Here is a 27,117-nt window from a genome sequence, read left to right as displayed (position 1 = left end):
TTGAAATCGCATCATATGACCCCTTTAAACATAAGGTATGGAAAAGCACATCTGCATGCTTTCCTGAAGCTCAAACAGTAGAACTGAACATGTAGAAACTGATAAAAATGTACTGAAAGTGTATGCAAGTTTATTTGGATAAAAGTGTCTGTCAAATGCAAAAATATAAATACCCTCAGAGGGTAGTCATGGAAAGGACTGTGAAACAGAATACATCCAAAAAAAAAAAACTTTGTAGCTGAATTTAAACAATGAAATATGCCAGTCAAACTAAACTGCAAACATCTTAATTGCAATAGAAATGTTGTATTCCACAACATATCAAAGTGTCAACACATTACATGCATGCTCATGACCCTAAATGAGAAAGTCACACATTTTCAACAAAATATCATAGGTTAACCAGTATTTCCAACCACACAAAAACTGAAATGGGCCAAATTGACCTGAAACATAATATAAATGGTGGCACACTGGACCTTAGCTTAACTCCGATGCCAGTGTCACCCGTCCAGTAAATTCACATGCACCGAAAACCCAAGCAACATTTTCCAGCCTCAGTAATACCAACACTTATTTCCATCTGAACCCACACTGATGACAGGCCTGACAAAGAATAAGACACTCTCAGCAAAACCCAAGGACAAATTCCTGCTCTCAGTCCTTTATCCACAAATATGCCAGACTGCCTGGCTGAACAAGGGCAACGAGTTATGCAGAGTTCACACTGCATGATTTTAGCCCGATTTTTCACTCGCTGACAGGTTTTGCGAAATTGCCGACGAATGCCTGAAATTGGAGGCAAATCGGTGCTCGTTCAAGCGAGTGACAATCACGCAGTGTGAATTGTCAAAGACGCTATCTGAGAGAGTCGCCGCAGCCTGTGAAATATTTGGCATGCTAAATATCTGGAGCTGTCGGCGATTCACAATCCTGCTGTGTGAAATGAGTTTCGACTGAAAAACACATCGGCGATGACCTACAGCCAATGAGAGACCAAGATACAGGGCACACACAGGTGATTGGAGATGAGTTTTGTTCCCATTTTTGTTGCAGTTTGCTGATTTTTGTAAAATAGCTTCTGTTTTTGCTTTTCAGATAAAAGAGTGGTTTCAGTTTAATATGTTGCAGGCTCATTTATTGGTAATAAATAATTGATAATAAATAATATTGATTATAATAAATAAAATAAAAAATTGGGCTTGTTTTTGAAGCAGCAGTTGCTTATTTGTCTTGCGAGAGTTGGCAACAGTGAGCAACAACTGAATGCTACCCCAGATAGTCTTTCAATGTGAAACCAACAGTGAAGCGACGTCTTTGAAAATCGTGCAGTGTGAACTCTGCGTTAGAGTGAATTGTGGGGTCAAGTGCTCTGAGGGATAAAGAAGGGATCCAACAAACTAACTCATGGCTCTTTTTAACTTAGACAATACACTGCATAAAACTTTCAGAACTTAATGAAATATAAAATACCAGATTACAAAGTACAAAATTAGTATCCATTGAGCAAAGAACAAGCCATTTGCTTTCTCTATTCTAACAGACATACAGCTGTCTGATTATTACACTAGGAAAAGGCTTATATATATATATATATATATATAATCATTCGTACATACATTTATGGTCAAATACGTCTGTGCCTACAAAACCAATGTCTTTACACATTTTCATGAGAACTGAATTACGTCTATAATACTATAAACTGTTTACAACCGTTTAAGCAATAAATCAGGGGAAGTTTAAGTGAGCATGCAGCTAACGTTAGTTCTGTTAGCTTCCTTCTACAGACAGACACTAGACACTCTTATTACCTCAAAGGGGCAAAAAATAATGCGTTACAAAGCAACAAATATGATTCTTTAAATCGCTTACAATAACCTTTAATGGTTGTTTAACGACAAATAGTCGGCATGAGCGCTTTAATCTTGCTCTTAGCCGTTTGGTTAACATCCAGCACAAAATGGCGACACGTTCTATGTGACGGGGATAAATAACGTTATACAAAACACAACCAATTCTGCTCAGCAGACCACTTTATTCGAAATAGAAACGGGAATCCCTACCTTTTCTTTTCAGTGACAACTCCAGTATCCATTCCTGGGTGAAACCACTCAGAATGTGTTAGGTTTTTCCAAACCGCGAGGTCAGAAAAATAAAGGACGTGGCCACCACTCGCTAACAAATAAAAATGTGTTTACGATCCGATACTAGTCCAGTGTGGTGTGTTGAAAACGTCTGAATGGTAGAGATCAACCCTCCGGTTCGCTGAAGGTCAAATCGTTTGTCTAGCACCGGTCGGTGCAGTTTCTGCTCGGTACAAAGAGTTATCGTGCCTGCGCTCCTGGCTACTACTCTCTATGTGGCCCGCGCGTTCACGAGGCGTTGACGGGAGCGATGGTGAACTGGTTCAACCGGTTCACTAAGAAGAACCGGTTAAATCGAACAATTCGTTCACGAACTGGACATCACTAAAAAAGATACTCACAGAACCGATGGGACATCAGTCCAAGCAGCAGTTCAGCTGACCCCCACGATGTGATGTAATCACCACTATCGATCTCACCACAGATGTAATAAATTAAAATTACTTGCTTGTCCTACAACCATCCTTCCCAGTTTTTCTTTCCTGGCCAGTGAATAGGCTACTGTGTACGGTTTACAACCAGTAATTACTGTTAAAATATAGAGTCTAATCTTTAATTATTATTTTTTGAGATTATAATAATGATTAGGTAACAGAAGACAATTATTTTACCAAATAATTACACCAGCCACATTGTAAAACAAATAGAAGAACAACTCCAAGTAACCAGCAGGAAGACCTTAGCATTTACTAACAACCATCCAGAACACCCTAGAACAGGGGTTCTCGACTCGGGCCCTCGAGATCCACTTTCCTGTAGAATTTAGCTCCAACCTTGTTCAAACTCACCTGCCTGTAACTCTTTAGCAATCCTGAAGACCTTGATTAGTTTGTTCAGGTGTGTTTGATTAGCGTTGGAGCTAAACTCTGCAGGAAAGTGAGTTGAGAACCCCTGCCCTAGAATGAACCAGTAACTAGCCAGAGCACCTGAACAGCCAGTTAAAATAACCAAGCAACTTGCCAAAACCCCATACCAACCATCAAACAAGCCTATTTGTTTAACCACAGTTACCAATCAGCACACTCTTGCAACCACCTAGCAATGCCCTGGTAATCTGCTGACTGTAGGCTACAGTCTGTAAAAGCTTAAAACGTTAAAAGTAACCAATTAAACGGTGGGATTAATCTCTGTCAAGCCAACATCAAAAACTGCTTCAATAAATCTTACTTTTATAGTTTATTTTGAGTTGAGGCAAAAGTTGAGTTGCCAAAACCCCATACCAACCATCAAACAAGCCTATTTGTTTAACCACAGTTACCAATCAGCACACTCTTGCAACCACCTAGCAATGCCCTGGTAATCTGCTGACTGTAGGCTACAGTCTGTAAAAGCTTAAAACGTTAAAAGTAACCAATTAAACGGTGGGATTAATCTCTGTCAAGCCAACATCAAAAACTGCCTCAATAAATCTTACTTTTATAGTTTATTTTGAGTTGAGGCAAAAGAAGGTTGCATTCCTTTACTCATGAAAATAGTATTTTCAATATTTTTTTATTTTATTTAATTTTTTCATTTAAAGTGGGCAGATGACATAACTGCAGCACACTTATAAAAACAGAACGTTATTGTGTGTTGGTGTGGATTCTTATATATTTATTGCTCCAGTTGTAACTTATTTATCATTTATTCATTCTGAAAGTGATTTTTAACAGTTCATAGCCATTATTTAAAAAAATTAAATGCTATTTTCATGAGTGAAGGAATGCAAACTGCTTATAAACTCAAACGAAACTAAAAGCAAGGTTTGTTGAGACAGTTTTTGATGTTGGCTTGACAAAGCCTAATCTCCAAATCAAATATAGTTCATTTTATAAGTTTAAGCTTTTACAGGCTGTTCAGTCATGCAGATTAGCAGGCGGTTGCTAGGCGGTTGCGAGAGTGTTCTGCTTGGTTACCAGTATGTGGTTAAACTAATAGATATTGGTCTTGGTGTAAATGGGCCTTAACTTTGGCCAATTTTATGGTCGTATAGGGAATTTCAGCAGTTTCCTCAAATGTGTTGGTCTTCTATTTCTTCCTGCTGGTAACCTCATTTGCACTTTATAAATATTTTCTTTCAGCACCACAAATCTAAATTATATTATTCAGGTTTCTTTAAGTTATTTCTAAGTAGTAGTAGTTTATATACATATGTAAATGCACATATTTAACCCACAATTCTGTCAAATTCTCTTCAAGATAAAATTCCTCCATTATTGCATGAAAATGACTACTGTAAGCTGTTGTGTATAAAGTAACTGTGTGCCAATGGATACAGCATCATAAGGGTTAAATGTCAGATGCAGCCAAGGCCATATGAAGGGGTTTCTTCTACTGATGTGGAGGCAGTGATTGTCATTGACTCTGATAACTCTAATAGATGGACAACATGGTTGAAACTGATGAAACTTAAGTGATTTAGTTGAAAGCATATGACTGGAATATCCATGGAGATGTCCTATGAAAAAAATTAAGCTGATGAAACTGTAGCAGCAAGCAAAAGATCGAAAACATTTCTTCATTGTTAGCCAGTTAGACTTGCACAATTCTGTGGTGTCATACACAAATCTTACTGTGTAAAGAATTGATAAATGTTCTTAATCCAGATATGAAAGAGAAGATTTGAGCTTTTATGTCAGTTTGCTGATGTTGAAGGTTGTCATTTGCTGTTTTAAAAGAGTTTCAGTCTTCCAGCACCTGACAGCTTTGATCAAATCTTCAAGTAAAGGAGATGCTTGAGCAGGTGTTAAACTCTTTTCACCTGTCAAAGTGGGTTGTGAAGGGCTTTAAGGCTCTATAAATAAGCAGTTGCTTTCTCTCTGTCATTCAGGAAAGATTAGAGGAATTACCAGGTTGCTGCTGGGAATGCTTCAGCAAAAGCAATCAGCTGCAAAATAACACAGTAAACACTGTGTTCCCAGCTACATCTTGTAGCATGAAGCCCAAGACCCAAATTACAGACTATCAGAGTCTGAGTCAAATGTCATGGGAGGAAACTTAGGAAATACTGATACAAGATAAAATGCCATATATGAACTGTTCTGCTCCAATTCTAAAAATGTCATCACATTATGTCCATCTCTGAGATCTAGCAAATCTTCAACAATAACTTCTTTTCCAGTTGGGACTGAAGAGTCAGCAGCTGATATCACGTATCATCAGGAGTGTTTTTCCATGGAGCACCGCAGAGCAGGACTTGCTAATTTCAACTCCAAACTCACATGTTCCCAACAAGCCAGCGGGACCAAAATGTTTGTTTTTAATAGTTAATCATGTGAACATTATTTCTGATGGTGTAAAAGTGAACAGTCAAATTCTTCTGGAATACTGCAGTATACAGAATAGCCTCTGAACAGAATTAGCAGAGACTCAGAAACGCTTAAATTCCAGTACGAGCTTTGTCTGCTTGCCAAGACCATTATTTTTGAATTTGAACCACTAAAATAAATGCAATACCTTTGGCACATTTTCACTGGAGGAACCCAATGAACTTCTCAGCAGTGCTGACTCAATGAATGGTTTGAGTCATGAAGACACCTCCCAACCAGACATGGCTGGTTTTTGGCAGTTTCACGCCACATGCCTAACTGGGAAAATCACTAGAACACCTGACTACAAGTCAAAACTTTTCACACATCATCACTGAGAATTCAGTATGGAGTGTATTTCATCATACCACCTGCATGAAAATGCTCCTGGTAACAATATCAAAATATTATTTACATTGTAACAGTGAGAAACTTACAGTAGAATTGAATGGGGCCAATCCGTACTGTTAAAATATTCACTATGTCAACAGCTTACTAATCTTTACTAATCATATAACTTACTAATCTTTTCTATGGAAACTTACAGTAGAATTGAATGGGGCCAATCCGTACTGTTAAAATATTCACTATGTCAACAGCTTACTAATCTTTTCTATATGAAGTTATATCCAATTTGACAAATTATGTCGAATGATCCTAACCTGTATTAAACCCGCAATAGTCCTTAAATCTGGCTTAAGTATATTTACCAAAAATAAATTGCTTGACAATAAATAAGCAGACTATTCTTCACTATTTCTAAAACAGATTTGTCATTGTTTACCTCACTATCACTACTATTGTCTGCCAGAAAAATGCCAAAGAAAACTGTGTCAGCCACTGAGTTTCCAGTTACAACTGGTTTTCGGCAAGTGTGTAAAAACCCTTATTGGGTAATGTCACTTTTCAAACAAGAGAATGCTTGAATAGAAAACAATAATCACTACAACCAAATTTCCAAAAATGTAATTCGAGAATAAAAAAATGGGGTCTTTAGTGCCGTTGTATAAGCTACTTAATTAAATAGAAGTGAGTTGGCAGTGTAGAACTGACCTGACGTTAAATATTTTATGCTCATAAAAGCATTTTAACCCATTAACGGTTTAGCACCAATATATTTTATATTATCAGTGTATAAAGGCTGCTTCAAATACAGGATAAGCTCGTGAAAAAAACAAATGAATCAAGGGAAATAAATTATTCATGGAGGATTTCCATGTCTACAGAGAAATGTGACATGACCACAGCTCTGTTTGTTCTTTGAGGTATAAAGGATGTTTTTTTTTTCTCATGAACGTTTCATGTTCTATCTCACAACACAGGTCCCCTGATTCATTATTCAATGAACTGGACAGGTGATATGTGTTGTCACGTGCTTTAGGTAAACTAAATTTGTCTCTTATTGCCTGTTACAAAAGGATTTTCCAAGTTCATAATTTAGACTTTAGTTAGAATTACTTAACACGTCACAGAACTTAACAACTCATTACACTGACTTACAGTATACTGTAACTGCTCAACGTAAGTTACTTGCTGTGAATTTGTTCCCATGCTTACTATAAAGGTGAAAGGCAAAGCACTTGGCAACTGCATGAATATGCATATTATCATGCTAGTAATACACTGCAAGATAGACTTTGTACATTTATGCAGATAAAAACATTTCAAAAAGCATCAGTTTACGAATAATCCTTTGGGATGGTCCTGTTGAGTATTGCCTTATTCTTCAAGTCTGAAACATGTCCATATTCTTGACAGACTTGGCAACAGAATGTATCACAAGAAGTTTGCTAGAAGGAGTTATTTAGGGAAAGTAACATATAATCTATGTATGAAAAATAAATAAACCACAGCTGATGTTAGTGCAGTCGCAGCTCTGGAGCTGTGTAGGTGAAGTCTTTAAAATCGTCCTGGTGGAAAGGGAAAAGACTGTCTTCAATGGGTGTAAGACAGGGCTCCTCTTGAGTGAAGTCAGGGTCAAAATTGTTCACATCCTCAATAGAATCCTACAAAACAAAACAAAAATGTTATTTATCACTAATATTCACACTTTTCAAATGAATCGGTTATTTCATGTCAAGTCTACTGATAAATAAAGACTCTATAAAGAATAGAAATTCAACAACAGTATTTCAAAGTAATGGTAATAAAAGATAATCTAGGAAATAATAACAATAATACAGTGGTGTGAAAAAGTGTTGGCCCCTTTCCTGATTTCTTATTTTTTTGCATGTTTGTCACACTTTAATGTTTCAGATCATCAAACAAATTTAAATATTAGTAAAAGATAACACAAGTGAACACAACATGCAGTTTTTAAAATGAAGGTTTTTATTATTAAGGGAAAACAAAATCCAAAAATACATGGCCCTGTGTGAAGAAGTGTTTGCCCCCCTCTTAAAACTGCGGTTTATCACACCTGAGTTCAATTTCTCTAGCCACACCCAGGCCTGATTACTGCCACACCTGTTCGCAATCAAGAAATCTCTTAAATAGGACCTACCTGACAAAGTGAAGTAGACCAAAAGATCCTCAAAAACTAGACATCATGCCGAGATCCAAAGAAATTCAGAAACAAATGAGAAAGAAAGTAATTGAGATCTATCAGTCTGGAAAAGGTTATAAAGCCATTTCTAAAGCTTTGGGACTCCAGCGAACCACAGTGAGAGCCATTATTCACAAATAGCAAAAACATGGAACAGTGGAGAACCTACCCAGGAGTGGCCGGCCGGCCAAAATTACCCCAAGAGCACAGCGACGACTCATCCAAGAGGTCACAAAAGACCCCACAACAACATCCAAAGAACTGCAGGCCTCACTTGCCTCAGTTAAGGTCAGTGTTCATGACTCCACCATAAGAAAGAGACTGGGCAAAAATGGTCTGCATGGCAGAGTTCCAAGACGAAAACCGCTGCTGAGCAAAAAGAACATAAAGGCTCGTCTCAGTTTTGCCAGAAAACATCTTGATGATCCCCAAGACTTTTGGGAAAATACTCTGTGGACTGACGAGACAAAAGTTGAACTTTTTGGAAGGTGTGTGTCCCATTACGTCTGGCGTAAAAGTAACACTGCATTTCAGAAAAAGAACATCATACCAACAGTAAAATATGGTGGTGGTAGTGTGATGGTCTGGGGCTGTTTTGCTGCTTCAGGACCTGGAAGACTTGCTGTGATAAATGGAACCATGAATTCTGCTGTTTACCAAAAAATCCTGAAGGAGAATGTCCGGCCATCTGTTCGTGACCTCAAGCTGAAGCGAACTTTGGTTCTGCAGCAGGACAATGATTCAAAACACACCAGCAAGTCCACCTCTGAATGGCTGAAGAAAAACAAAATGAAGACTTTGGAGTGGCCTAGTCAAAGTCCTGACCTGAATCCTATTGAGATGCTGTGGCATGACCTTAAAAAGGCGGTTCATGCTCGAAAACTCTCCAATGTGGCTGAATTACAACAATTCTGCATAGATGAGTGGACCAAAATTCCTCCACAGCGCTGTAACAGACTCATTGCAAGTTATCGCAAATGCTTGATTGCAGTTGTTGCTGCTAAGGGTGGCCCAACCATTTATTAGGTTTAGGGGGCAAACACTTTTTTCACACAGGGCCATGTAGTTTTGGGTTTTGTTTTCCCTTAATAATAAAAACTGCATGTTGTGTTTACTTGTGTTATCTTTGACTAATATTTAAATTTGTTTGATGATCTGAAACATTAAAGTGTGACAAACATGCAAAAAAATAAGAAATCAGGAAGGGGGCCAACACTTTTTCACACCACTGTATATAGATATATAATATATATCTGTCAGTGTCTATTGGCAATACACGCAGCTTAAAACAGAAGTGATGATGTAGGCTTACTATTCGAGGTGTGAAAGGTGGTGTGATCTCTCGTCTGTTCAGCTTCTCCCAGTCCAGTCCTGTGAAGAACTGGTGTGCAGTGATGGCCTCTTCTCCTCCATCTCTATCCATGCAGCCCAACCGACAAGCTGGGTCTCTGGTGAGTAACTGTGTAGAGAGCAAACAGAAATCTTCATCATCTAGCTTTTGAACACAGCGCTTGAAAAGTGCAATTGTGCTGCATTTCACATAAATGCCACTTGGTTGTGGCATTTCTAATGCACGAACATGACTCTATTTAAACCCGAAAAAGTCCAAATACTTTTGGGGGCAACTTTGTCTTATACAGGTCAACTAGAAGTGATATTTTTATGAAGAATCACTGGAAAAATACAACTTTGTCTTTTTACACTTCCACAATGGTCTTTGTCATACCGGTTTAGAAAGTTTACTGCCCACAATACTGCACAGATCACTGACTTAAGCCCTTGGAAAGGAGACAGAGTTATTAGGGATTTTACTCCACTAATGCGAGAAGACCTCTACTCAGTCACATGATGTTAATCCTTCTACCATGACACAGCTCTTTAACCCTTCACGGGGCACAATGGGGCTTATGTAATGAGACACAGAGGACAGGGACGGTCTGTGATACTGACATCTTGGGTCTTTTGAGGGATGAAACAGCAACAATGCAGGTCTAACCACAGACTGTGCTCTCCGCAGCATATTAGCCTCATGTTTAATGGTGCTTACATAGGAACAGCTGGCCAAAACCCTCAGAACAGCCTCTCAGCCGCATTAGCCAAGAACCATGTTCACTTGGAGCTCTTAAATGAAGCCAGTTTTGAGGTTTTTTTCTGGCGAGAAAAGGAATCAGACCTGGTTGAAGACCAGTACAGAGTCTTGTTTCAGCATGAAGGCCTTGAGTAGTTTTGATATAAACGTTTTGGCAATGAGTGATAACAGAAGAGGAAGAGAGTTGTTTAATGAGACGTCACTTCCAGGAAAGTCACAGATTTCCCAACATAGCTGCCTGAGATGTAAGTCAATACACTGGGGTTGTGTCCTTAAGAGTAAAAGTAAAGATATTTGTCCAGTAAAAGTCAGACAAATGTACTTGTTGTGCAAAACAATGGATTTCATTCAAGTGGTGTCTGTGAGTGCGTTTACATTTGAAGTCGAGCTACAAGGCTTTTTTGCGTAATTAAGCTACAGACTTCATTGCTCTGGTTTTATTTTAATTAGCATTCTAGCAGTCCTGGTCCTTACAGATTCACACACAGTTAATGACGTGTAGTCATAAACAAGGAGATGAGGAAATTATTTTATTTCTGTGGAAACAGAATGTAGAATATATAATTAAATATTTGAAGTTAAACACATGATTGATTAAATACCTCTGTCTTTCAGCCATAGGCCAATTGGCCAGTTGTAGTCATATTAACGTGTAATCATGCTGAATAAAGCTGAGTTACAATCACATTATTTAAGTCTTTTAGCCTGACTTCTCAAAAACCAAACTGGTGCAATTTCAAGACCATTTATAGAGACAGACTGTTTTAGTCTGACTGAAATTAAACATTTAAAGCACATGTAAACAACCTTTGTGTTTAATCAGTCTGATTTTTTTTACTGAAGATCTAGACTCACTCCTCTAAGGATGTCCTCTGCCTCATTGCTGAGCCAGGATGAATAAATGACCTCATCTTTGAGGATGCACTCAAACAGCTCGTCCTCAGTCTCTGCTTCAAATGGAGCATGACCCGACAGCATCTCATAAAGCAGCACCCCCAGAGCCCACCAGTCCACTGATACACCATACAGCTCCTCCAGGATGATCTGAGAGAGAGACAGCATAAACCATCTATACAGGAAGAAAACACACACACACACACACACACACAAACAATCTTCTTTTAAAGCTTCCTTTAGTGATGCTCACCTCAGGTGCAATGTAATCTGGAGTCCCACAGAAGGTACTAGTGAGTTTTCCATCACGTATATCCTCTTTGCACATGCCAAAATCTGCCAGTTTGCAGTGGCCATCTCTGTCCAGGAGAATATTGTCCAGTTTAAGGTCCCTTTGATAGAAGAAGAAAACAGGATGACATTATTACCATGTTGTACAAAATGTACCATTCTACATAATCTACTATTTGAAATAAAATTTAAATATAAGTTGAAGCTTTAAAATACAAAAGCACGTAACAAAATTACTAAAACTTAAACTATAAATAAAATTAAAACTGGCAATATAAAAAAAGCTAATTCAAAATACTATAATGGTATTAACACAGGGTGTACCCTTCAAGTAAAAGGTAATAACATATTTTCCTTACACCTTGAATACATGAGAGTGTACAAATCTTATTTTCGAAAAGGTTTTTAAATATATTTTATTTAAATATATTATACCCAAGGAGGGTACAATAATAATAAAAAATAAATACAAAATTTTTTGACTAATAGGGTAAGATGGTATACTAAATTTATTGCAGTATTCCAGTGTATTGCATAGATGGGTATAACATTTGAGTAATTAATAAGCCAAATACAAGTCTTCCTGATCACACACACACACCTGTTTACTGTACAAACACAAAATTTTGACATTGATAATGATAAGACATGTTTCTTAAGCAGCAAATCAGAATATTAGACTGGATCATGTGACACTGAAGACTGGAGTAATGATGATGCTGAAAATTCAGCTTTGCCTCCACAGGAATAAATTACATTTTAAAATATTTGTGTCTTCTTGTTTCATCTCAAACAATTTATACAAAGGTTATTCTTGTTTCATGAATCAAGTAATGGGCACAAATGGAAAAGAGGGAGAAAGACAAGAAAATATCAAAAAAGATATCTTAACTTCCTGTACTTTATGACTAATGAACAAGAGCAGAGACATGCGGAGTCTCTCGCTCACAGTGTCGGAGAATTGGCACTGGCAAAAATAACAGCGTGGCAGACTCACCAGCCTAGCCATCAGCCACAGCCCAAATCTGCAGCTGAAGAACTGGCAGAAATATTTCAGGCCCTGTAAAAATGGACAAGTCTGTCTTCTGCCCAACCGTCAGTGACGTAACCGCATAGCCTACTTTTTCTCTATGTAAAACAACCTCTTCTCTATTTTGCAATGTTGCAACAAAAGTCTTCAAGCACCAACTATTCTGATAAATAATTAAATGGTTTATCAATTAAAGGCATAGTTCACCAAAAAATTTCAATTTGCTGATAATTTACTCGCCCTCAGGCCATCTAAGAATTAGATGAATTTGTTTTTTCATTGGAACAGATTTGAAGAAACTTAGTGAATCCTCAGCAGTGAATGGGTGCCGTCAGAATGAGAGTCCAAACAGCTGATAAAAAACATCAAAATAATCCACAAGTAATCCACATGACTTCAGTCTATCAATTAACTTCTGGCTCAAATACAAGCCCATAATTCATAATAACACTTCCTCCAGTGAAAAAGTTCATCACCTGTTGTCCGCTCACATAAAAATCTACTAATATAATTGTTCAGAAAAGTTTTGGACTGTTTTTATTTAGAAGTAGTGCTTGATCTGTGCATATTTCTCTCCTGATTCAAATGAGATTACTTTTTTACTGGAGAATGCTATGTTAATATGGATAGAGGACTCTCGAAATGGATTTGTTTATTATAAACATACAGCTTTTTTTACTTCACAAGATAAAAAGATAATTGATGGACTGGAGTCATGTGGATTACTTGTGGATTACTAATATATATTTTATCAGCTGTTTGGACTCTCAATCTGACGGCACCTATTCACTGCAAAGGATCCACTTGTGAGCAAGTGATGTAATGCTACATTTCTCCAAATCTGTTGTGATGAAGAAACAAACTCATCTACATCTTGGATGGCCTGAGGGTGAGTACATTTTTAATACATTTTCATTTTTGTGTGAACTAATCCTTTAATTAAAAAAAATGAAAACAATAATACAAAGAGCTTAATTTCTGACGCCCTTTTGGAAACCAGATGTAATTTAGCAATAGTGGAGCAGTTTGAGAGGTCAATAAACACTTTGCATTTGCAGTTTCTCCAAGCCTCTGGGTAGAACCTGCTGAAATGAGACTAAAACACTAAAGTCATTAATGGACTCCTCGTTTCCGTCATGCACTGTCCGATCGTTTTGAATGAACCCGGTATAGTCCAGTCCTCAGATTAGAGCAGAGCCAGATTACACGGCATTACAGCAGCGTCTAATATAGGATCGAGGGTAAGTAAGGTAAAGTGGAGAGGAACAGCCTGATGACTCAGAAATCAATGAATCGTTGGACTGCTGGAATATAAAAGAGCTGTGTTACAGGTGGTCATGCAAAATCCATGTTGAAATGTTGTAATGGTCATGATGAAAATCATTTTTAATATTTATTTGGAATAATCTCTGTGCATATAATACTATACTGCACTTTGTAACAAACAAAGTCATGTGATAAATCAGAGCAGTGTACAGGCCGCTCTCTCTCTTCCTCCCTCATGCTCTCTGTTTCCCCGAGTAAACAGCTTATGTAAAAATAGATTGATTGCATGCTGGGCAGGGCCATGACACCAGCTCAGGTCCTTTTTCATTGGAACAGAATTGAAGAAACTTAGTGAATCCTCAACAGTGAATGGGTGCCGTCAGAATGAGAGTCCAAACAGCTGATAAAAAACATCAAAATAATCCACAAGTAATCCACATGACTTCAGTCTATCAATTAACTTCTGGCTCAAATACAAGCCCATAATTCATAATAACACTTCCTCCAGTGAAAAAGTTCATCACCTGTTGTCCGCTCACATAAAAATCTACTAATATAATTGCTCAGAAAAGTTTTGGACTGTTTTTATTTAGAAGTAGTGCTTGATCTGTGCATATTTCTCTCCTGATTCAAATGAGATTACTTTTTTACTGGAGAATGCTATGTTAATATGGATAGAGGACTCTCGAAATGGATTTGTTTATTATAAACATACAGCTTTTTTTACTTCACAAGATAAAAAGATAATTGATGGACTGGAGTCATGTGGATTACTTGTGGATTACTAATATATATTTTATCAGCTGTTTGGACTCTCAATCTGACGGCACCCATTCACTGCAAAGGATCCACTTGTGAGCAAGTGATGTAATGCTACATTTCTCCAAATCTGTTGTGATGAAGAAACAAACTCATCTACATCTTGGATGGCCTGAGGGTGAGTACATTTTTAATACATTTTCATTTTTGTGTGAACTAATCCTTTAATTAAAAAAAATGAAAACAATAATACAAAGAGCTTAATTTCTGACGCCCTTTTGGAAACCAGATGTAATTTAGCAATAGTGGAGCAGTTTGAGAGGTCAATAAACACTTTGCATTTGCAGTTTCTCCAAGCCTCTGGGTAGAACCTGCTGAAATGAGACTAAAACACTAAAGTCATTAATGGACTCCTCGTTTCCGTCATGCACTGTCCGATCGTTTTGAATGAACCCGGTATAGTCCAGTCCTCAGATTAGAGCAGAGCCAGATTACACGGCATTACAGCAGCGTCTAATATCGGATCGAGGGTAAGTAAGGTAAAGTGGAGATGAACAGCCTGATGACTCAGAAATCAATGAATCGTTGGACTGCTGGAATATAAAAGAGCTGTGTTACAGGTGGTCATGCAAAATCCATGTTGAAATGTTGTAATGGTCATGATGAAAATCATTTTTAATATTTATTTGGAATAATCTCTGTGCATATAATACTATACTGCACTTTGTAACAAACAAAGTCATGTGATAAATCAGAGCAGTGTACAGGCCGCTCTCTCTCTTCCTCCCTCATGCTCTCTGTTTCCCCGAGTAAACAGCTTATGTAAAAATAGATTGATTGCATGCTGGGCAGGGCCATGACACCAGCTCAGGTCCTCACTCAAAATGTACCCACAGTCCTCTTACACTACAATACTGCCATCTTCCCCAGGACTCTTTATCATTCTCCCCATAAGTTTCACTTCACAGAAGCGTTACATAATTACCATAAAATAATTAGCTTTAAAGCCCAATAAAATCAAAAGGAAAGGCAAGAGTGGCCATATAGGGGGCCATATGATTGTAAAGACGACAAAGGGTCAAGCAGAGTTCGCCGGCATTCCCGAAAAGTTCCCACAGGGAAGCTCGTAAATGTCACAAGCCTCATTTAAATAAGAAAGCAGTTTGTCAGATGTGTTTATATTTGGGCTTGGCTCTATTACAGGGGTGATCAGAAAGCTTACTCAGGTAGGCAAAGGTCGTGTGATTACAGCCAGGAAGAGTGCAATGTCCCGGCCTGGAAAAGGAAGACTAAGCCAGGGGTGGAAACTGTCTGTAAATTCTGACTAAGTGTGTCAGGACATGCGCAGACAAGATTTCACAGGCTGAACACATGCATGTCAAAGCAAACAACTGAGGGCAGTGGCATTGGAGTGTGAACATCTGGAGTTTTTTCAGACGAACATTATGAAATTCAAATTCACTTTCTATTTAAAAAGGGAATTAAATATTTTGTACATTATACCTGTGAGGAAAGATAAGCTACTTCCACAGCTAGCTCAAAAATAATTTAATGACAGGAGATGTGTGATGTTAAAATGGTCCATAGTATTCCTCACCTGTAAATGATGCCTTTGGAGTGAAGGAACATGAGGGCCGAAATGATCTCTGCGGCATAAAACCGTGCTCGTGGCTCATCAAAACGCCTGCACTTCTGGATGTGGAACATGAGGTCCCCACCATTCACAAACTCCATGACAAAGAATAACCGCTCCTGAGAAATGAATAGCACAGGTTAAGCATACACATGGAAAAATAACATGTAAAAACATGTTATAAAAGTATAAAGGAGTCAAATATGAGGCAATATATTCTTTTACTTCTTCCAACATTATTAAACCTGTAACAAGTACAGCATCTGAACTTGTTTACTAAAACACAGGGATGCTATTAATGTATATACAAATGACTATAAATAAATTTATATATATTTATATATAAATTTTTTTTTTCATATGAATCTATTAAATTATATTATATATTTTTTATTTAAAATACACTACCTTTCAAAAGTTTGGGGTCTGTGAGATTTTATGTTTTTGAAAAAAAAAGGATTTTGTTTTTGTGTGCTCACTGAAGCTCCATTTGTTTGATACAGTAAAAAATGCAGTAAAAATGTTATATTGTAAAATATTATTACAATTTTAAGTTTTTTACTATTTTTATAATATATTTAAAGATGTAATATCTTTGTGTGTTGGCATAACTGAATTTTCAGCAGCCATTACTCCAGTCTCGCATAATCTTTCAAAATTCATTCAAATATGCTGATTTGGTTCTCAAAAAAACGTTTTTTTATTAGCAATTTTGAAACCCTGAATTATTTTTAATAGAAAAAAAAACAACAACATTTATTTGAAACAGAATTTTTATATATGTCTTTACTATCACTTTTAATCAATTTAATATGTCATTGCTGCATAAAAGCATTAATTTCCCTGTGTGTGTGTGTGTACAAGTGAATAATATGGTTATTGAGGACACAAATGTGTATAATGACATAGGTATTACAATGTGAACATGGTTAGTGTTGTAGTGTTTGTGGTCAGGAGATGTAAAGTGTGTAAGTCGACAGAAATCTTGCATCACTTCCCTTTAACAATCCTCCCACACTTTCACTGAGTCGCTCTGTCTGGAGACCATACTTCTCAGCAGAAAGTGAGTGTGTTCTACACATGTTATTCTAAACAAGCGGCTCCATCTACTGTTTACATTTGGTATTACAATAGTCATCACTCATTTAGATGATTTTTAAAAGATCGGATTCTAGGTGGCTATTTTAAATTACGCTCCCAGAAAGAGCAGTAATCTTATTAAAACATACTATTACTATTATTATACTTTATATTATTGAATAAGTAGCATCTAATTTTCTGTAACATTTTTGTAACTGAACCTACTGCTATTTAGCTGTCAGATTTGTAACATTCTTATGAAAAATGCAATCTGTTTCAGCAGACTGAAGATAAAATCCAAGGCATTTCGGGAATTTAAACATTTTGTTGACATGATGTCAAGGGGTTTTTGTCAAATTGCATTGTGTTTCCTGGTTGAGTGAGGGAAATGAAGTGTCTACATTCAACAAAACTTTTTTTCCCGGTTTGTCAGTCAATATGGAAATCAGGGTCACAGAAATCAGTCTCTACTGCTACGTCTAGCGTGATTTCTTCTGGGCTCACATTACAGATTATCTACCCGATAACACGTAAACTGCATTAAATTCCCCCCTAACCGGATTACTATGATCAGCATTTGCTCTGGCTGTTTCAGCCGAAGGCTGTTTAATGAATCACACTGAATTCAAAGTGCACTGTAAGAAAAAAAAGTAAATCTGTAGAAAACAATCGGGTGCAATTTTTTGCAAGGACATTATCAGTTAAGTTACATTTAACCCTACAACACAACACAATGCAATGCAATGTGTAATTCAAAATTTGGGTAAAACACCTGAAAAAACTAATAAATACAGAAAATTCCTACATATTGTAATTATTTACCTCTATACATCATATGAAATGCTATTTAGCACCTTGAAACTATTTGTGGACTCTTACCGCAGTCTGAAAGCAGTAGTAGAGCTGTGTAAGAAATGGATGCTGGTGGGCCAGAGTCAGCACTCTCTTCTCAATCATGGTTGCTTCCACGTCATCTTCTTGCAGTATGACATCCTTTTTCAGCATTTTTACAGCAAACACCCTGTGGTCACTTTTTAGACGAGCCAACATCACCTACATACACATACATGTACAATTATAGACTTCTGTGGGTTGAAAGTGCATGTCTGGTTTACAAGTACACTTTTAAAAATACAGATTTCAAAAGGGGGGGGTTGCAGCGATGCCACAGAAGTATTTTCTTCTTAGTGTGAAGAACATTTAAAAAATCTGAAGAACCTTTTCCACTAAAGAGCCTTTTGTGTAATGAAAAGGTTCCATGGTTCTTCACCATAGATGCCAATAAAGAACATTTCTTTTTAAGAGTGTACGGCTGAGCTGCTATTGGAATTGACATTTTTAAGACATAGTGAGACTTGATAATGATCAAATGCAGTAAATGTAATGAGGTATAGCTGCATAAGTGATACCAGTTTGCAGGGCTGCCAACTTTTGAGTTCAACTTGGAGTTAGAACAGAGGGAGGGGTGGGGTGGTGGGTTTGGTTGGGGTTGTTTTGTTTAAAAAAAAAAAATCTGTCAGCAGAGTTTTGTCTGACAGCTAGACATACCTGGTAAATAACCTCATGACGACTGGTACTGTGCTTTTATCATAAAATTATGTAAAATAACTTGCAATGCTTCAAAACAAATAACTTTTCACCAAAACAAGAATAGTAATGTACAGTGAGCAAATTGCAAGATTTACAAGTCATTGCATTTCCAAATAATTGCAAATGCATTTCAAAAAAAATTTTTTATAATTAAAGGGGTCCTATTATGCTAGAAAAGTGATTTCTGTTAAATAAAATATCTCCTTTTGAAGTTGACTTTGAACTTTATAACTTTGCAGATCTTTTTTATGCTCAAACAGCAACATTACAGACTAACTAAAGTTGAAAAAGTGAAAAAGCATAATAGGACCCCTTTAACACTTTTTTTTTTATTAATCTGGTCTGCATTTAGGGCCTACTTTGCTTAATGTTAATCTATTTTGAATGCTCATCTATTTTTCTCCTGTCCTTTGCTATGGTTATCACTATGTTGTTAATTATTGCGATTTTGAAAGTGAAATCTTGCATTTATAAGAGGGATGAGGGATTTAGATGTCACTCCCGAAGAGGCCATTGGTCCTCTTAGCAGCTCAAAAAACAAAACTTTTATTCAAATTCGGATTGGATTATGTGTAGCCTAAAGTGCGCAAAGAGCGCTTTCTTTATAATCACTAAAAAGCTGTCACTCACTTCAGTTCATCCCGATCTCACAACATTCTGTTATAATCAATTAAGCTCTCCACACTGCACAATGAGTCTCTTATTTACATTGTGTATAAACTTTGTTACAATGAGAGGACTCGCGAGCATGCAGAACTCTGGAGTCTTAAAAAAATCCAGAATTTTGAGCGATGAGTGAATTTTGAATAGCTTGAACACAATGGCCAATCAGAGGTGTTCAAAAAAATCAACAGATATATCTGTGATTGGCTGCATTGCTCAACGCTACAAAAACACGTTGTAAATAGAAACTTTTGATGCTGTCCAGAGCTCAAACACAAAAATGCACTGGAGAGGTTGCAAAATCTGCTAATATCCCATTATCACTTTTTGCTTTCGTTTGAGGGTGCTTTTCACTGCATGAGATAATGGTTGTGGCATAAGAGTGTGAGAAGAGTGGCAATTGTGTGAGCCTCACACTGAATGCATGAGAGTTGTGTGTGTGTGTGTGTGTGTGTGTTGTGTCTCTCACCTTGCCAAAGCTGCCTTTTCCCAACACCTGCAAAAAACTGAAGTCTTCCAGAACAACTTTAACAGTCTCTTCCACTGGCTCCTCAAACGTTGTCTGTACGCTTTTAATGGAGTTCTGACCTCTTATTCCTGTCATGTGCAGGAAACTCTGAAAAAATACACCAATATTTAACCAAACGCAAATGTGGAGAAATATCTCACAAAATAAATGTGCATTGCATTTAACAAAACCAAATATTCCCTGATAAAAGAGGGTTTTGAGACAGTTCTTATGACATTACCTGAGACTTTCGTTTGGAAAGCGTGTTGAGCATTCCAATCTCTGACAATTTGCTGGCCAACTCAGCACTGTTCACCCCACAGTTAAGTGCAACATTCTCTTCACAGCGTTTGTGAATGTTCATCTTGCAACCTGGATAAATCCATGCCACACAGATGACAACAGCAATCTTGCATCTAATGTATTTCAATGTATTTCAAGTCGAGTAAATATGTGCTTACTCTTGCATTGGAGACCCTGTTTTATCAGGCCATAAAGCAAAGATCCGCAGTGGTTACAGTATGTGGGAACTTTGTAGTTGTGCTCTCTAAACTGGTGGGGTAGGTTGATGCCAAAGCCCTGTCTTTGGCCCTGTACACAAAATAATATGTATGTGGGAAATTGATCCACAAGACACAATTTTGTCATCACATATGCATTTACATACGCACACTCTTACCTCATTTGAATCTTTCTTCATACGTGTACACTCAGTGACAACCAAATCATGACACCTCTTATGAACCACACATGCACACACTAGAATAATGAGGCATAAAAGTGAATGTTATTAATCCTTGTGCATGCAGTATGTTAAAGCATATGGGAAAATTATACTAATAGTAAACATACTCACCTTGACACTGATAACCTTGCTTTCCAAAAACACCCCTGGGGAATGATGATATATTTATAACCACTTGGCATAACATGTATTAAGTGGGTCTGATTTGTTGATTGTTTTATGTGCATGAAGGTGTGCATTATTTCTGTGCAAGTCTCACCAGATGAAGTTTTTGCAATGGCAGCAAAAAGTAGGCTGGGGAAGGAAGGTTGCCATAAACTTATGTCCACAGACTTGGTGGACCTTTCTTTTCTTCAAAGCTTTTTGCCTTTCTCTTGTAAACATTTTATGGGGTCTCAGTCCATTCACAGCTTCATCTGAATTTGATGGCAACACTCAGTAAGCACAATTAAATTGCTGACAAAATTAAGCATAAAGTTAAAGTGTTGTGGGTAAGTACTAGTTTAGTTGTTATGATCCTTACAATTTTTAAAAACAGAATAAAACTTAAAAGAGAGCTTGTATATTATGTTGAAAGACAAAAATACAACAAAATCTTTATTTAAGAGACCAAAAATTGTGAACAAAACATTTCTATCATCATTCTATTCTATCATGGCACACCAGGTTTCATTTATAGCTTAACTGTCTACTGTAAATGTTCTAACTAATAATGAGTAAATCTTCACAAACACACAATCAGCATAATTATATTAAAATTAAATAACTAAGTACACATAACATAATTGATTTTTATAAAATAATAATTAAAATAAAAAGTCATAATTAAAAATAAAAAATAAAATATCTAGTTATGGAAAACAGCTAACCATCTGTAAAGGAGCCGGTGAGAGAGATGGTGATATAGACACTTCCTTCTGGTTCCAGATTCACCTGGAAGAGGAGATACTCAGTGAGATAAGACTTTAAAAGCTCACTAAATACTACTGTAAGTGCTGATAAAATATCATTTTTAACAAAAGCTTCCTAACATTTGTGTCCAATATTTTGCAGGCATGATATATGGAGAACATACTTTATCTCCTGCAAAAACAAACTAAACAAAATTATTTTTAAAATCCTAAACATTTTAAAATACTTTTATTTAGTTCACAATGTGATTATATCAGCTGTAAAAATATTGTGTTAGCCTGCACACTTAAATATTTAAAAATCATTTTTAAAAAGCCCCAGATTTGTTCACTAAGCTGACCCTGATGTTAAAGGTGACACATTTAGGTAAATGGAAATGCTTTTAGAGTGAAGGACGTGGCTACTGTGTGATGTGGTTACCACTTAGCATGAAAGAAAAATGCTGTGAGCTCTTATTACTAAGTGAAAGCTTGTTTGATTTATTGCATAATAAATTACAACACTGTATAATACAACAATTAAACTGCAGTATATTATCAAAGTTGTATCTCTAGCTAGTCACACTGACCTTCTATTACAGTCACAGTCATTCTATCTTGCCATCTAAGTCATTCTCTCACTTATTATCATTTAGCTTGCCCTGCCATGTGGGAGGAATTCCTGTAACAGGAGGCAAGACCAGGAAAGCAGGACAAGCTGGTTCAGGGAGTCAAGTCCACAGCACGCACCACCAAACACAACAAGCGCTTAAGGGACTGGAAGGTTTTGTATTGTAAGTATTGAACCAACCACTTGAATAGTATTTAAACAGCAGAAAATATAAAAAGACCAACCAAGCATCTGATAGGACACTTTTTTTTATTATTATTATTATTATATAAAACACAATAAATGGGTAAAAAAAAAAAAAAAAACGCACGTGAGAGATGCAAAGATAACTAGTATTTCCTTGAGTAACTCTCAGCTGTGAAGTCTTGTATGTTTGTATGTCAGATATGTTTGGCAGCTGGCTTTAAAATTACACTTCAGACCACACAACCAAGTGGATATCATTACAAAATGTCCATTTAAGTTCTGCTGATCACCACTGCAAGTTGTACATGTGGGGAACTTAAGAGGTAAAACACAGGAGAGGTTCTAAGGGGCAGAGAGAGGAATCCAGCTAGTTTGGTTGAGCAGCATGTCTGCATTGGTGGTACGCGAGTTTGCAAACACATCCCCCACAAACAGAGTGAGAACCACATTTGCAAAATAACCAGAGCATTTTCTGTAAGCTATAATGTTGTGATTGTTAGGGCGGGAAACTGTGACCATGAGGAATATTCTAAAACTCTACTATCCAAATGAGGCCTAAAGCAAATACTAAAAATAATGCTGTTATGTTCAGTGTCAAATACCTGTAACCTTGAAAATTTTTAATGTATAATTACATGTTTTAGCATGAAACATAATAACCTTAAACACCCTCACCATCAGATTTCAAGACTTTAGAGAATTTCTTTTTCAAGAATTTCACAAGGACTGATTTGACCAGATTTTAGCGCTTGGACTAAAGCAAAAGCAGAACACAAGTAGGCCTACATCAAACCACACATCCCCAGTTACCGTATAGATGCAAGATAATGCAACGCCCTGAAAGTTTCCGTGATGCATGGTGGGGTGCAACATGTGGTTTTGAGCACGACCTAGTTATTGCACAAATGAAAGCAACAGGACCCTTTTACAAGAACACTGATAGGCCTGTAGACAGGAAAGATTAAAACTGCAAAAAAAGAGGCCAATGGTTTTCACATATTTCTTAGTTTGTATTTCATTGCATTTTGTATGTAAATATACATTAAAGTATTTATATCAAAAGTAAAGGGTGCGAAATTGGGGGTGGTTGGGGGGTTTCCAAGAACATAGGCCGATTCTTCTTCTTTTTTGTTATTATTTTTTAATTATTTATTTTATTTTCACATTTTTATTTATATTCACACTCAAGTAACAAAAAAAGTTTCACAACATTTCAATAAGTTAAAAACGTCAGATAACCTCGCGAGAGTCATGATAACTATAATTATTGTAAAACCCCTCTATATGGGACAGCTGCATAAACATAGCCACTATGTTAAAGGGATAGTTTGCCCAAAAAATGAAAATACTGTCATCATTTACTCAACCTCAAGTTGTCCCAATCATGTATGAGTTTCATTCTTCTGTTGAACACAAAAGAAGATATTTTGAAGAATGTTGGTAACCTGACAGTTTACGGTAGCCGCCGACTGCCATAGTATTTTTTTCCCATACTATGGAAGTCAATGGCTACCATCAACTGTTTAGCAGAATTGTCATTTATGGGTGAACAATCCCTTTAAGGCTGTCTCTTACAAACTATAGTTTGACCAACTAACAGTTAGCTAAGGGATAATCAATCTCACTTTTCAGATTCAAATTAGACTAATCTACATTTTTTTGCATGTGAATTAAAAAAGTTATGATCAATCCTGAAGAACAAAAAAATAGAAGACATTTTACTAGTCTAAGCAGTCAATGCAACCGGTCCTGTGTGTATTATGGCACAATTCCTGTTATACACAGTAGAAACTCACCCATCCTTCAAACGTTTGTCTTGTGTTTGACGACGTTATCAATTCATCAAGCTGGATTCTGTAATTGGCGACAAAATCGTCGTATCCTATAGGAGTGTTATGGAAAACAGCCAGTTCCAGCTCCTTGCCATTTGAGATGTATGGGCAGAATTCATCGTTGAAGGTCGGTTTGTTGGTCTTCGATTTTGTGGTGGTCCGTGCAACTTTCACATTATCAACTTTAACAACGATATAAGGATCCAGGACGATTTTCTTATGAAAGGTGTGACGAGTTGAAAAAGTTGTTGGTTTTAAATCCACCGCCTCCCCGATACGCAGCCTCATATACCCGTTGAATTTCATAACGTGGCTCCAATATTTAATATTCGATGCAACAAACCTACTATGCAATAAATCAAAACAAAACAGTCATATAGTAAAAGTTTTTTTTCAGTTAACACGAACTCATAATAAAGAACAAAACAATATGTTCAAAGAAATGTAGAAATATGAAGAAAGCCTTTGCGTGACATAATCCATTTAGTATAAAAACTAAAACAGCAAACCACAGCTGAGAGCTGAGCTATCGTCCTTGGCAGGAAATCGTACACCTCTCTCTCTCTCTCTCTTTGTCTCTCTCTATCTCTCTGTTGAGCTGTGTGAAATACAGCGTCAGGCTTTCATGAGTACATGCCTCATTCCGTGTTTGTGCCGTCATCTAGCATATAGAAACTATGCAGACAATGCTAGCATAACAAAACCAAGCCGATGATTAGACATACCTGAATCTGTACTTCCCTTACCAACAGACGGGAATCCATTCATTTGGAATGAATCACTATCAGGGCTAGACTACAGCAGGTTTTCCAGATACTGGCCTACACAACTACTAGTTAAATGCTGTCAAATCAAAAACTAATATGAGGCTTCATAGCATGAAGAAAATACTAAAACATAGCACCTGCTTTGCCTCCAGCCCTGCAATGTGAATGTCAGCAACTGAATCTAATATCTGAATATGAAGTAACCTATAACTATTATATTATCTAATACATTATTAACTAATATATTATTATAGCTAATATAGTTTGAAGCAAGTAACATTTTACACATCATATAATTTGATTTGCGATCAATGATGCACGAGAAACGACAATGATTCAAAAACTGATTGAAATTGGGGTGATGTGGAGGAATGGCACTATTATTTTGAACTGCTAAATATAAGTGTTTTCAATTTGTGTGACCACTTTTTAATAATTTTTTGAATTAGCTTTTATTTTTTAGCTTTCATTTTAATTTTTGTTTATATTTTAGTAATTTTGTTATGTGCTTTTGTCATTTTAATGTCATAGTTTTTGTTTATAAATATTTCGCTCATTTATGCTCATTTCAGTAATCTATTTATTTATTTTAGTACTTCAACTTCCACTTATTTATTTCAGTTAGTTGCCAAGGCAACATTTCAGTTTTTAAAGTTGAAGTTTTTCATTGAATATTTATATTTTATTTCAGCATCAACGAAACACAAAACTGGTAGTGCTATGCACAGTTGTCCAGAAGAGGACAGTGTTGCGTAACGCTGCATTGTGGCATCAAACATAAACTCTTAGCAGGGGCCAGTTGCATAAAAGGTCTAGACTAGTCTTACAAGTGAATCATCAAATTTTTTTCTTTAATACTGGTCTTTTTGAATTTGGTTACATAAAAATGTAGCTTAGTCTAAGCTGAATTTAAAAAAATAAGACCCCTTGGCTAATTGCTAGTTGGTCAGACTACATCTTAAAGTGCCCCTATTATGCCACTTCCCCACCTCTTCATCCAACCGTCCCCACCTTGGGAGGCACTTTGTGAAATTACTTCTCTTGTGGTTACTGAAACAATAGCTGATGTCTGCTTCAAACAGTGGATGGTGCATTTATAGATACATAGTCTATTACTCAAAGTGCACTAGATGTCACTGCAGCTCAAGAAGTGCCCTTAGTTTAACAAAATGTGCTAGGAACCTAAAATTGTCATATCTAATCATATAATTATGCTCAATAAGAATATGGGTTTTTTTTCATTTACACAATGGAAATTCAAAGTGCTTTACACAGGAATTATAGAGAGTGAGTGGAAAAAATAAAAATAAATCACTTAGGAATATTAAAATGAATAAGAGTCTATTCAAGATAATTTAAGAACATTCAAACGAACAAGAAAAAGAAACAAAATAGAATTTTTTTTTTAAAAAAGCTATTACCATTACCATTAAGCTTTTACCATTAACTCATTTTTTTTTTTTTCAGAGACACCACAGAAAAATACCTGCTGATGCATTGGAGCCAGACAGTGTGAAAGGTATGTGACATTAAACTAACAAACAAACATAAAAAAAAAAAAATATGAAAACACAACACCTGCTTTGCCATCACAGCCCTGCAATGTGAATGTCAGCAAGTGGGCTACTAAGTTTCTATATTGGCAAGCGAACGAGTCAGGCCTCAAACTGTGAATAGCACCTCATTCATCATGCTCCATAAAGAACCTCAGGGAACACGTGCACCATAACCACAGGAATAAAAATAGACACTGCAGATTTACAAAGCCTCTCTCAAACACCTTCATATACATATCCGGGCATATTGGTCTGAGGAATCAACTATATGTTTCTTAAGTGGCATGAGAGCAGATTGTTCAGATGGCTCATGCATGTTTTTTGTCTTTAACTGTGCCATATGGTGTTTGGAACCAAATATCTGTCTATACTATTAGTTACGAGATGAATTTTCCAGTGTCCACCTGCAAGCTGCCACCCAATTTGCCTATATAAAACTGTAACTGTAGTATGGATTCTCCTCCCTCTCTCAGCTACAATTATAGCACATTACAAAAGACAACAACATGACTGGCAGTAGATAGTTGTGTCTGTTTAGTGGGCTAAAATAATTCATGCTACATGTAAAAACTTGTAGCATTGTTAATGCTCTGTCTATTGTATCACAACAGGCCTGTAATTAACCCTGCATGTCATTCTTATGTGGACAATGCTGCCTTCTATTTGTTTGAGAAGCATGACAGTAATTTCTGTCACACTACAAACTTTAGGCAATGATTCACAGCCTA

At 36.7% G+C, this 27,117-nt stretch overlaps 1 protein-coding gene across 2 annotated transcripts; it reads right to left on the bottom strand.

The window, feature by feature from the left end:
- Nucleotides 1–6,719: 6,719 nt before the first annotated feature.
- Nucleotides 6,720–24,851, bottom strand: LOC107718442 (protein kinase C eta type-like). 2 transcript variants are annotated; one of them, XM_016525511.1, is made up of 15 exons: nt 24,792–24,851; nt 24,031–24,409; nt 21,397–21,460; nt 20,787–20,943; nt 20,639–20,673; nt 20,462–20,541; nt 20,244–20,373; nt 20,024–20,154; nt 19,744–19,890; nt 17,901–18,074; nt 15,906–16,060; nt 11,216–11,354; nt 10,924–11,112; nt 9,292–9,438; nt 6,720–7,440 (listed from the first exon to the last, which is right to left on the bottom strand). In XM_016525511.1, the coding sequence occupies exons 2-15, from the start codon at nt 24,370–24,372 to the stop codon at nt 7,294–7,296; spliced, it is 2,037 nt and encodes a 678-aa protein (XP_016380997.1). In that variant the 5' UTR covers nt 24,373–24,409; nt 24,792–24,851; the 3' UTR covers nt 6,720–7,293. The 2 variants fall into 2 exon arrangements, with proteins under 2 accessions (XP_016380997.1, XP_016380996.1); XM_016525510.1 differs by lacking the exon at nt 24,792–24,851 and having other exon boundaries at nt 24,031–24,548.
- Nucleotides 24,852–27,117: the final 2,266 nt, after the last annotated feature.

The sequence above is a fragment of the Sinocyclocheilus rhinocerous genome, unplaced genomic scaffold (genome assembly GCF_001515625.1).
Source record: "Sinocyclocheilus rhinocerous isolate Xijiao unplaced genomic scaffold, SAMN03320098_v1.1 scaffold453, whole genome shotgun sequence".
NCBI classification, from domain to species: Eukaryota; Metazoa; Chordata; class Actinopteri; order Cypriniformes; family Cyprinidae; genus Sinocyclocheilus; species Sinocyclocheilus rhinocerous.
Note: the sequence above shows the minus strand (reverse complement) of the source record. Positions and strands in the feature narration are given on the sequence as shown.